The 11,489-nt window shown below is 47.0% G+C and overlaps 1 protein-coding gene across 3 annotated transcripts; it reads left to right on the top strand.

The window, feature by feature from the left end:
* The first annotated feature begins 2,074 nt into the window (after positions 1 to 2,074).
* On the top strand, positions 2,075 to 11,216 carry LOC121306573 (GPI ethanolamine phosphate transferase 3-like). 3 transcript variants are annotated; one of them, XM_041238389.1, is made up of 11 exons: positions 2,075 to 2,233; positions 2,591 to 3,078; positions 4,313 to 4,456; positions 4,895 to 5,018; positions 5,940 to 6,075; positions 6,421 to 6,603; positions 6,736 to 8,368; positions 8,960 to 9,163; positions 9,720 to 9,913; positions 10,573 to 10,643; positions 11,016 to 11,216. In XM_041238389.1, exons 2-11 carry the CDS (start codon positions 2,592 to 2,594, stop codon positions 11,143 to 11,145), a joined length of 3,306 nt encoding a protein of 1,101 aa, XP_041094323.1. In that variant the 5' UTR covers positions 2,075 to 2,233; position 2,591; the 3' UTR covers positions 11,146 to 11,216. The 3 variants fall into 3 exon arrangements, with proteins under 3 accessions (XP_041094323.1, XP_041094313.1, XP_041094331.1); XM_041238379.1 differs by having other exon boundaries at positions 2,075 to 2,290; XM_041238397.1 differs by lacking the exon at positions 8,960 to 9,163 and having other exon boundaries at positions 2,075 to 2,290.
* Positions 11,217 to 11,489: the final 273 nt, after the last annotated feature.

Genomic DNA, 11,489 nt, shown 5'->3' with positions numbered 1-11,489 from the left:
CTTCCTCAGACTTGCTGTACACGGGCGCTGCTCTAGAATTTCCTTTCCTCAATGTGTATGGCTTTAATCTTCCAATTGCAAATGCATCAGCAATGTCTTAGACAAGGGCCCATTCTACCACACTACAATGTCAACTTGCTAAGTTCTCTGTAAAAAGTAGCATATATGTAGACTAAGACTAAGGATTTCACACTTCTAGCCACTGTCTGACCCCTGGAGGTGGCAAGACAAAAGCCCTTTTTGCACCACCACACAACACAACAGCTTCCTAATGTGTGTCCCAGATGTTAATGTGGAAGGGGAGATATGGGTTAACTGGGACAGTATAATCGTAAGTCTCGAAAAACTACTCACTTCTAAATCTTTTGTAGTCATTTTTGTATTACTTTAGTATAAATACATGTTAATTTGGATTCATATGTTGTTTTTTTCTGACTTTATGTGAACGAAAAGACACAAAAGCTCCCGTTTTCTCATTGGAAATAGTGATATTTGAAATTGACCTGTCCTGGTCACAAAAGCAAAGTTTGTGGGGAATAATAGCCATTTTCTATACTTTTGAGGCATAAGCAATTAGGAAATAACACTTACTACCCAGGAACAAAAATTGTGTTACATAGTATATTTATAATGCACATTTTTATTTCCTGCATGCAGTACCTTACACTTTTCTCTATTAAATGTAATTTGCCATGTGTCTGCCCAGTTCTGAATCTTGTCTAGATCATTTTGAATGACCATTGCTGCTGCAACAGTGTTTGCCACTCCTATTTTTGTGTCTTCTGCGAGTTTAATAAGTTTGCTTACTATACCAGAATCTAAATCATTAACGTAGATTAGGAATAGTACAGGACCTAATACTGATCCCTGTGGTACTCCACTGGTTACCACACTCCATTCTGAGGTTTCTCCTCTAATTGGTACTTTCTGTTTTCTACATGTTAACCACTCCCTAGTTGAAGTGTATTAAGATGGAAAGAAATTACATTTATTATAAGTGCTCCATTATGTTATCTCTGTAATCTCTCAATGTGAAGAGGGAGGGAGACACAAGCACTTCATACCTGTCTTTAACAATGAGGGTCCTGCGTTAACATTATTAATTGATCTTTAAAGGACCTTCTCCTGAACCAGCTGAAAGCAGCTCTGACCAGTCACAATAGTGCAGCGCACTGGTGGACTTTCCCTCAGGGTACTGCCATTGTTGACATCAATAATACATGTACGCAGATAGGCAAACAGGAACTTGGTTTGCGATTTCTTGCATAGCACCCACCTTACACTGCCTGGCCACGTTATGAGGGCCTGCACCTAACAGCGGGTTGGGATGATTCAATAAACGACGTCATTTTTTTTGGCTTCCAGAGTAGTGAAGGGGACCAGTGTATACCAGGGGTGCGTGCCCCCACAGCAGGCTGGTGCCAGATCCAATCAGATAGTCCGGTTCTAATAGAGAGCTCAGACAGTCGCGCTAGGGATTAGTATGATGGTATGACGCTACCAGTACCGAGGCTTCACCAAGTTGCCAAACCTGATCTGCAGAACTACTACTGCATCTGTGTTGTGCATTGTTTTCGAAAACATGCGAAGCACACTGCATGACAACAACACACACACACACATATATATATATATATATATATATATATAAATATATCTGACGAAATTTTTATAAACCAACTAAAATTTTAACATTAAAAATTACGACTATTTTTAAGACCACTGACTATTAACATCACATGTGTGTGTGTCGTGATCTACCGTCGTCTCTCGCACTTGCACTACATGGCCCAACACAGCTGAACGAGACAAGCGATGAAGGACCTTCCTCTGTCGCGACTTCCCTGGAAACAGCCAGCTCGTGTGTGTGGTGTGTGTGTGTGTGTGTGTGTGTGTGTGTGTGTGTGTGTGTGTGTGTGTGTGTGTGTGGGTGTGTGGTGTGTGTGTGTGTGTGTGTGTGTTGTGTGTGTGTGTGGTGGTGTGTGTGGGTGAGTGAGTGAGTGTACACACACACCCACTATCACTGCACTCACTATCAACTCGGCACTCACCTACACCTAAACACTCAAGTGAGTGAGTGAGTGTGAGTGAGAGTGAGTGAGAGTGAGTTCCTGTGTGCTGCTGTCCATTTCCCTTTAGTGTTACCTGAGTGCTGTCAAGGTGCTGCAGGACCTTCATATCGGATGTGACAAGGGCATTGGAGGGAGCGTGTTTGAAGGGAGACGTTTGCAAGGTCAGTGTGCTGAACTTCAACAACAGTAACGACACACGGAGAACGAGAGGATTTCATGTAAGAAGTGCAGCTTCTAGACTTGCTAGGTGTTTGGTGATATCTATCAGAAGAGAATGGTCAAAACGTGAATACCGCCTTCTTGCATTGGCGCGGCTTGAAATGCAGTTCACATAGTTTTGACTAGCATGATATTTTGATATAGCTGAATATATAGCCTACTGACTGTTTTAAGGGAAAGCAATGGGGACAGACCTAGACGTAGCCCTAGCATGTGTGCATGTTAGTACTAGTTCCTGCAGTAGCGAGGTTAAGGTTTTGTAAAGAAAGCAATAGCTTGATTGGTTCTTTTTGTTCCAGGATGAAAAGGGTTCCTGTGTTGGCTCTCCTCCTCTGGATCTGCTTGCTGTTTTATGTGGGCACCTGGATTTTTCTAAGCGGTTTTCTGCTAGTGAAAGTAGAAGTGAACCGTAACAGCTCCTGCAAAGACAAGCCCTTCTCCAAGCAGGACAGCTCGCACACGGAACACTTCTGCTGGAGCGAGCCGCGGTTCAAGAGGGCAGTGATCCTGATCATTGACGCCTTGCAGTATGACTTTGCACGCTTTGACCCTGAGATCAAGGACCCCCGACCCTTTCAGAACAAGCTGGGGGTGTTGAGTGAGGTTGTGGCGTCTCGGCCAGCTCATGCCAGGCTGTACCCCTTTAGGGCTGACCCACCAACCACCACGATGCAGCGGATCAAAGGCTTTACCACCGGCTCGCTGCCCACCTTCGTGGACGTGTGCAGCAACTTCGGCACAAACGCCATCCAGGAAGACAACCTGATCCACCAGCTTGGGCAGAATGGTGCGTAGGGCTGCCCACCTGGGCTCAGATGCTAACTTTTCATTAGCATTGCAATGCCTGCTCCAGGTTTGCGCATGTCAGGTGTTATGGAGAGCTTGCTGTGTGCCTGCACTAAAGAGCAATAGTGTTTTTTTTTTTTTTTTTAAGAACGTGTAATAAAAATAAGTAATGAAGTAAAAATGAAATAAGGCAAATAACAGCAAAAACATCAAATTTAGACTCATTAAATTAAATTGTGTCACCGCAATATACGGTATGTGTGTAACACAGGACAAGTTGCAATAAAAAAATAGACAAGTCTACTCTAACAATACATAAACTTTTTGAAGGATTGAACAGAATTTGAGTTTCTAACACATTTTGTGATTGAGCTCTATAGTGTAGGCACATTGTTTGAAAATACTCACGCTCCCTGGGTAGAAAGTCTAACTCTGTCATCCACCAAACCAAAGACTGGGTTGATCCCATTTTGCAGGGCAACAAATTAGTGGTTGGGCTTCAATGGCTCTTGTTTTCACATGTGGAAATCCTGTGAGCTGTTGAAACAGCACATTAGACCATCTCCGAATGAACTTTAGGAACATGACTTTACAGCTGTGTATCGCTTAATGTCTTTTTAGATGGCTATAATGAGTGGGTGTGACTCATTTACCTCTGACCTCTCCATGCTCTTCTCTGTGTAATGAGTGAATGTGACTCGTTTGCCTCTGCCCTCTCTCCGTGCTCTTCTCTGTGTATTGAGTGAGTGTGACTCGTTTGCCTCTGCCCTCTCTCCGTGCTCTTCTCTGTGTATTGAGTGAGTGTGACTCGTTTGCCTCTGCCCTCTCTCCGTGCTCTTCTCTGTGTATTGAGTGAGTGTGACTCGTTTGCCTCTGCCCTCTCTCCGTGCTCTTCTCTGTGTAATGAGTGAGTGTGACTCGTTTGCCTCTGCCCTCTCTCCGTGCTCTTCTCTGTGTATTGAGTGAGTGTGACTCGTTTGCCTCTGCCCTCTCTCCGTGCTCTTCTCTGTGTATTGAGTGAGTGTGACTCGTTTGCCTCTGCCCTCTCTCCGTGCTCTTCTCTGTGTATTGAGTGAGTGTGACTCGTTTGCCTCTGCCCTCTCTCCGTGCTCTTCTCTGTGTAATGAGTGAGTGTGACTCGTTTGCCTCTGCCCTCTCTCCGTGCTCTTCTCTGTGTATTGAGTGAGTGTGACTCGTTTGCCTCTGCCCTCACTCCGTGCTCTTCTCTCCTGTAGGGAAGCGGGTTGTGTTCATGGGTGATGACACCTGGGAGAACCTTTTCCCGAACCAGTTCCACCGATCCCTGCCGTTCCCCTCCTTCATAGTGAAGGACCTGCACACTGTGGACAATGGCATCTTGCAGCATCTCTGCAGCACTGGTGAGTGCAGGAGAGGGCAGGGCAGGGTGCCCCCACTGGACGGAGTTATAGTTACAGTCATGTGAAATAAGATTGGTTTTGAAATTACTGTTTTTGGAGAGACCCCCGGATGTTTGTAAATTCGGCACTAATGTAGAACTTGTCAGTTTTACTAAAGTTATAAACACTGCAAATTGGGACAACATTTATCAAGGTCTTTACTTTAAACTGCAGTTTGTAAAATGTTTTGGGTGAAAGAATAGTGTTTCAAAAATAGCAAGAAGCAACTCGACTTAGGGCTGGAAATTGACAGATTTGGTTGAAGTAGTTTGTGTAGTACTGGGCATTGCTGCGTAGCTGTGTGCTGGGCATTGCTGCATAGCTGTGTGCTGGGCATTGCTGAGTAGCTGGGTGCTGGGCATTGCTGAGTTGTTGTGTACCGAGTCCCTCTCTCTACAGTGGAAAGCAGTGACTGGGATGTGGTCATCGCTCACTTCCTGGGGGTGGATCACTGTGGGCATCGCTACAGCCCTGACCACCACGCCATGGCTGATAAGCTCACCCAGATGGACCAGGTTGTCAGGTAAAGGCTTTTTTTTTCTACTGGATATGATGCATTCCCAGCCAGCACACAGCACTAAAGCAAGGCTGTTTAAAAGTCAGTCTTCTAACATTCTTCAGTAGAGCAGAATGGATCAGAAAGACTATGGCAATATCATATGAAATGCATTAGTTTGTTTGCTGGGCTTTCCTGCCCTCTACCAGACTGCATCCTGCTTGATATTGAACAAGATCACAAAACCTCCTTGAGTCCTTAACCTGTAATCCACTGGACTGCCTCCCAGTAAAGGGTACAAGTTAAGTAACTGGACCACAGCCTAATTAGAAGTTTAAGAACAGACTGTGTTGTTTGTATTGTGATACAAGACCAAAGCACAATATAGATCATTGTATTTCATCAAGTGGTTTTTGAATGAAGGATAAGTGTATTTTATAACAGGACAAAAAGCACAGCCTTTTAACTGGCTTCTGATGAGAGCATTATAACGCACTGTTACTTCCATGTGGTATGGAGGTATTGTGTGTCTAGGGAGACCCCTGGGTTATCCCCCCTGTGCTGTGCTGGCTGTGCTGGAGGAACCCTTTTTGAGTGAGCCCCCTGCACTGTGCAGTAGAGAAGAAGTCCTGTTTGAGTGAGCCCCCTGCACTGCACAGTACAGAAGGAGTCCTGTTTGAGTGTGCCCCCTGCACTGTACAGTACTGAAGGAGTCCTGTTTGAGTGAGCCCCCTGCACTGTACAGTACTGAAGGAGTCCTATTTGAGTGAGCCCCCTGCACTGTACAGTACTGAAGGAGTCCTGTTTGAGTGAGCCCCCTGCACTGTACTTTACTGAAGGAGTCCTGTTTGAGTGAGCCCCCTGCACTGTACAGTACTGAAGGAGTCCTGTTTGAGTGAGCCCCCTGCACTGTACAGTACTGAAGGAGTCCTGCTTGTTGCGGTGTAGGTCTGTGATCGAGCGGCTCCAGAATGACACCCTGCTGGTGGTTCTGGGGGAACACGGTGGGGACAGCCAGAAAGAGACGGATGCAGCCCTCTTCCTCTTCAGCCCCAGCGCGCTCTTCACTGTGGGACAGGAGAAGGTGAGGCGGCGCTGCTGCTGTGTGCCTGCAGGCTTGGAGATCTGCCATTCTCCAGTACAGTATAATAATGACTGAACTGCTTTGAATTACTTTCTTTCTGTTGGCTGTGATGTAGCCTGTGTTTTGTACAGAGGTACAGTAATGCACAGTCTGTAATACACAGCACTTTCTCTTTTTAAGGCATGAAAACACTTAACACACAGTTCCAGGATGTAATCAGCAGTGATGCAGCTGTCATGACTTTGGGGGTGTAGAAATATGTGCCCTACCACTGATTGTTACAAACTGTGCTCTTCCTAGCCTCTCTATTCTTTGCGTTAAATGGTCAGTTTCTCCCCTTGCCAGGCACTCCAAGAGGTTGTGCCCCAGATCGACCTGGTCCCCACGCTGGCCCAGCTGCTCGGTATTCCCATTCCCTACAGCAACATTGGGAAAGTGATGGTGGAGCTGTTTGCACTGGGATCCCCAGAGGACGGGAGTGCACAGGAGCGTCGACAGGCTGAGGCACTCTGGATCAATGCTAATCAGGTATTATAATTGTGAAGTAGTTTCTCCACTTCGAGTCTTCACGTCGTTCCTCGTGACGTGTCATATCATGTTAAACACACCCCATGATCTGGATCTTTTTTGTTTTTTTTTATTCATTTTTTTTTATCCTAGGTAAACCGTTACCTGGACACCTACTCGCTGGCAAACAAGGACCTTTCTCCCATGATACTGGCCCACCTGAAGGACATGTTCCTGTTGGCTACCACAGAGTACAAGACCTTGTTTGGGGGTCCACTTGCAGGTGGACCAGAGCACTCCTCCAGGGTCCAGGCACTCATTGCCACCTTGCAGCTGTACCTGAACCAGGTCAGGGAGATGTGCCAGGCCTCCTGGGCACGGTTCCACCCACTGCGCATGGCAGTTGGCAACGCTGTCCTGGCGACCGCCTGTGCCCTGTGTTTCATTACCTCTGACTTTGCCGACGTTGTTGGTGCTTCGTACAGGAGGCTGCTGTGGATCCCTGTAGTCTCTGGCACGGTGGCAGGCGGCGGTTTTGCTCTCTGGCAGTTCAGCACAGGGAGCGAAGTGGAGGTGCTCTCCTCACTCGGCATGGCGGCTCTCGTGTCTCAGCTGTCTTTCTTTTGGAATTTCTGCAGAAGGAAAGCCACCAGGGTCTTTGTGCACCAGCCCTCAGATTTGCTCAACGCCACAGCTGATGCCGCCCAACAGAGACCAGCTCTGACATGGCCCTCCATTCCGCTGACTATTTTCTTCCTCAGATGTGCCTCTCTCTTTTCGGACAGCTATGTGGTGGTGGAGGGTCGGGTGGTCACTTTCTTGCTCAGCACCCTGGCCATTTACATCCCTGTCCAGATGAACTGGGCCGGTCGGCTGCTGCTGCCGTTCGAAGCCCAGAAGTCGGCTCCCCCATGTCTGCCGCTACAGCCCTCTACCCCGGCAGCTTCCTCCTCCTACAAGAAAGAGAGCCTGACCCTCCTGGGCTGCACAGGCTTCCTGGTGGCTTCCCTCTACTCCTCACACTTTTTCCACGGCTGCCGAGACGAGCAAGGAAACTGCAAGCCGTCTGCTTTCCTGACTCCCCTCTCGGGCTTGCGTGACATTCAACTGCGAAACTTTCGCTACCTGCTGTCTGTCTCCTCCGTTGTTGCCTGGGTCTGTCTGGTCCGCAGGTGGATGCGCCACTACGGCAACATGAACAGCAAGAGCCCAGCCGTCCTCGTGGCCCGCTGCGGCCTACCCTTAGTGGCCACGTTTGTCTCTCTCTACTGGGCCATGAGCTCTGCGCCGGCCGAGGACTTTGGGAACCTGCAGGAGGTGGTCAGGCTGGCCTTGCTGGTCTTCCCGAGGGCTGTGTACGTCCTCTTTGGACTGGGGGTGGCAGTCGTCTGCTGGGATCCCCTTACGGTGTTCCTGAAATCCAGGAAGGAGCCGGCACCCAGCCTGCTGCCCCCAACTTACCGGGCGAGCACCGGGGTGAGTCTGCAGGCAGAGCTCCAGCACCTCATCCCGCACATCTACCAGCGCATGAGGAAGTCGCTGAGGGCCGGGGAGAGAGAGGGCGCGGGGAGGGAGGACGATGGCCAGCCCACTATGGAGGCTTATGGTCTGGGCACGGTGTACTCGGCCCCCCTGCTCCTGGTGTTGGCTCTGCTCGGGCTGGTTCTGGCCATGCTGCACCCTGAGGGACTGATGCTGTCCTTCGTGCTGCTGCTCCTGCAAGCCTGTGCCATCCTGCACATGCACTCTGCAGCCACCTCCCTCTCCACTCCGGGGAGCCGTGCAGGTGAGAGGGGGGGAGTGCAGCCACTGCTGCAGTGTTCCCAATACTGCAATATTAAATTAATAGCAGGATCTCTTTACCTCAGTGTTAAATTCAATTGTACAGGTATTTCAAGGCTTGAAATATAAATAATTTAACTGCTCAGTGTTTACAGCACACAGCTCAGTAATCAACAAAATAACTTATGCTTTTAAATAGTGGAATTTATTAATATGTAGCTAATCAGGCTGATGCATCAAAATCTCAAAACAGACCACGTTTTTTTCCTGATTTGCTGTACAGTGAATCTATCGTTGAGCTAAGAAAAATAGGGTTACCTGTGGCAACCCTATGGAATTTTGGGTACTTGTTAAAATGATTTGTTTTGTCTGTGACTTTTTTTTCTTTTTCTAAGCTTCTTTTTAGCACTGGATATTAAAAAGTGCTTCTTTCTGCAGACTGTTTGTTGGGTGCTGATGTCTTGGGCACTGTGGTGTTTCATCTCCTTGTGTTTTTCTCTGCAGGGTGTGTCTCTGTGTCCTGGTCTGCGATGCTGATGTCATGGGCACTGTGGTGTTTCATCTCCTTGTGTTTTCCTCTGCTGTGTCTCTGCAGGTTGTGTCTCTGTGTCCTGGGCTGCGGTGCTGATGTGGGGCTTGGCAGCCACCCAGTTCTTCTACTCTACGGGTCACCTGCCCACCTTCCCCTCTATCCAGTGGAACTCTGCCTTTGTGGGGTTAAGTGAGGTCCACGCTGGGCACCTGGCCCCTGCACTTTTGGTCACACTCAACACATTCTCCTCACAGATCCTGTTCGCAGGTACACTGTGACACCATTCAGAGGTTTTACACATTGAGCAAGGGCATTCACGTCTTAACAGATTTGATTGTGAAAGAAAAATGCATCAGTGAGTTGTGCCTTGAGGTGGCTGCACGAGGTTGTCACCAGCAAGCTTACTTCATGTATTGTTTTATAGTATGTGTTTAAATAAGAATAGTTAAAACAGTATAGCTAATTTTAAGGTGAAGTCATTTCCACCTGATAGAAACATTCAGATGGCTGTATCACTTCAGTATCACATCTAAATCTATATTGTAAGTCATGTCCCCATTAGAAAATATTACTAGCAACTGCACTTCTAACTCTGCCAAGCGTGTAGACTCTCATTGAGATTGTCAATGACAGTACATTGTGAATATTGAAACCACAACGCGTGTCAACGGATTCTATACGCTAATATCAGCCTGCACTCTTTAAGACAGCAGAGTGAGCGAGAAACACATTCGGAATGATTTAGAGGTAGCCACGAGCATTTATAAACATACTTTTCAATGAATATAAATGTTGTGCATCTGCCTGTCCCCTCCGGCCACAGTGAGCTGCCCCCTGCTGCTGTTGTGGCCCCTGGTCTGCGAGTCGACAAAGGCAGGGAAGCGAGGGAGGAGAGCGGGAGAGGGGGAGGATGGAGAGGAGGCTGTGATGGAGATGAAGCTGAGAGAGGACCCAGACAGGTTCTCCACTGCTCTGCTGCAGCTCGGGGCTCGATACCTCTTCATACACGGAGCTCAGGCGAGTGCCTGGACAGGGGGTGGGGTCCGTGGCTCTGCTCTGGTGGGCATGGGTCACTTGTAGAGTTTATGGGTTGTCAAGTCATATGGGCATTGCCCAGAAAAATTGTTTGGAAATGAATGAAGAGAAAACAGAACAAACAAACTTTAGACAAAGAAAGGTAAAAGTAAAGATGCATTAGGTTTTGGTGGGAAAAATTGTACAAAAATAAATGGAGAGAAAATAAGATAAACCAAAGAAAGGTAAAAGTTAATGTAGACTTCAGATTAGGAGTGCTGTTACAAGTAGTCTTGTTTAATAGGATTGTTAATAGAGTTGTTTTCAAGTGTTAATCTTTGTCAGAGATCTGCATGTGAAATAGAGGAGCTGTAGTTGTGTATTCACAGTAGCAGGAGTACAGTAGGGTTTGTATTGTGTCTCTTCCATATACACATGCATGTCTCGCACATAATCATTGTGTTGTGAATAAAAAAGAACAGCATTCTAATGGAGGGCTTCTCATCACAGCTTTTTTGATTGTTTTTAACAGAAAGTTCCTGATATGTTAAAATTAAAATGGCTGGTTTCACCCTAATTTAGGACTGATCTTGGATTACCATACAGAAGTTAATTTATGAAATGGCTTTAATTTGAACTTTTTTAATTTTTTTCTTTTTCAGCTCTTGGCCTCTGTGTGTTCAGCAACGATTCTGAGGAGACATCTGATGGTTTGGAAGATTTTTGCACCAAAGTGAGTATCTGGAAGTGGGTATGGGCTTCTACCCAGGTTCAAGGGGCATGGGATGGAAGGGAATATATTGGTAAATATCCTCATATCCAGGGAGTTGTGGCTTGGTTTTTTCTCATATCTTATTAATAAGCCACATTGACTGTTCTGCTGTAGCGGAATGCATATTATTGATGCCTGGGATATAGTGGTGGCAGGTGTTAGTGCTTATCTTGCATATAGAGAACCACTTGTAATGGAACTTGGTAAGGACATTCTTCTTGGCAAGATTTTTAGAGTATCAGAAGAGAGGTATATGGCAGTTTGTAGTTACAGCATGGTGGAGAATTGCATGCTTCTCTAATACTTTACTGTTATTGTGTCCTTTTCGTCAAGGTTTATCTTCGAAGCCTCTGGCTTTGCCGTGACCAGTGTGTGTTTGTTGTTGGGGCTGGCGCTTGTGATGCGTGTGGACTCTGCAGTGAGTGACTGGTTTAAACGGCTCATCCCAGCTCACTCCAGGTAGCTGTGGCCCAAGGCACTGGACCAGGAACCGGAGAGGGGCAGCCTGCTGCTGTTCTGAGGAGCGGTGGGAACACAAAAAACACTCTGGGACATCATGCCACTTGGAAAAGACATTCCTGGAATGTCTGCATGATGAGAGTGTTTTGAACTTGCTTTTCTTTGGCAGTTTGCACAGCTCCATGGTTGGAAGTAAAGCACTGTATAACTTCCATAAGGCCTGGGGGGTAATAGAGAAAAAGCACACGATTTGCTGATTCAGCTGAGAACAGACACACAACGGCTCTCAGCAGAGTGTTGATGGAAGCTCTTTGAGCAGGGCGTACAACAGGTTTTTATTTGTCTCAT

Source organism: Polyodon spathula, chromosome 2 (genome assembly GCF_017654505.1).
Source record: "Polyodon spathula isolate WHYD16114869_AA chromosome 2, ASM1765450v1, whole genome shotgun sequence".
NCBI lineage: Eukaryota > Metazoa > Chordata > Actinopteri > Acipenseriformes > Polyodontidae > Polyodon > Polyodon spathula.
The sequence above is the reverse complement of the archived record's forward strand: the minus strand, read 5'-3'. Positions and strand labels throughout refer to the sequence as shown.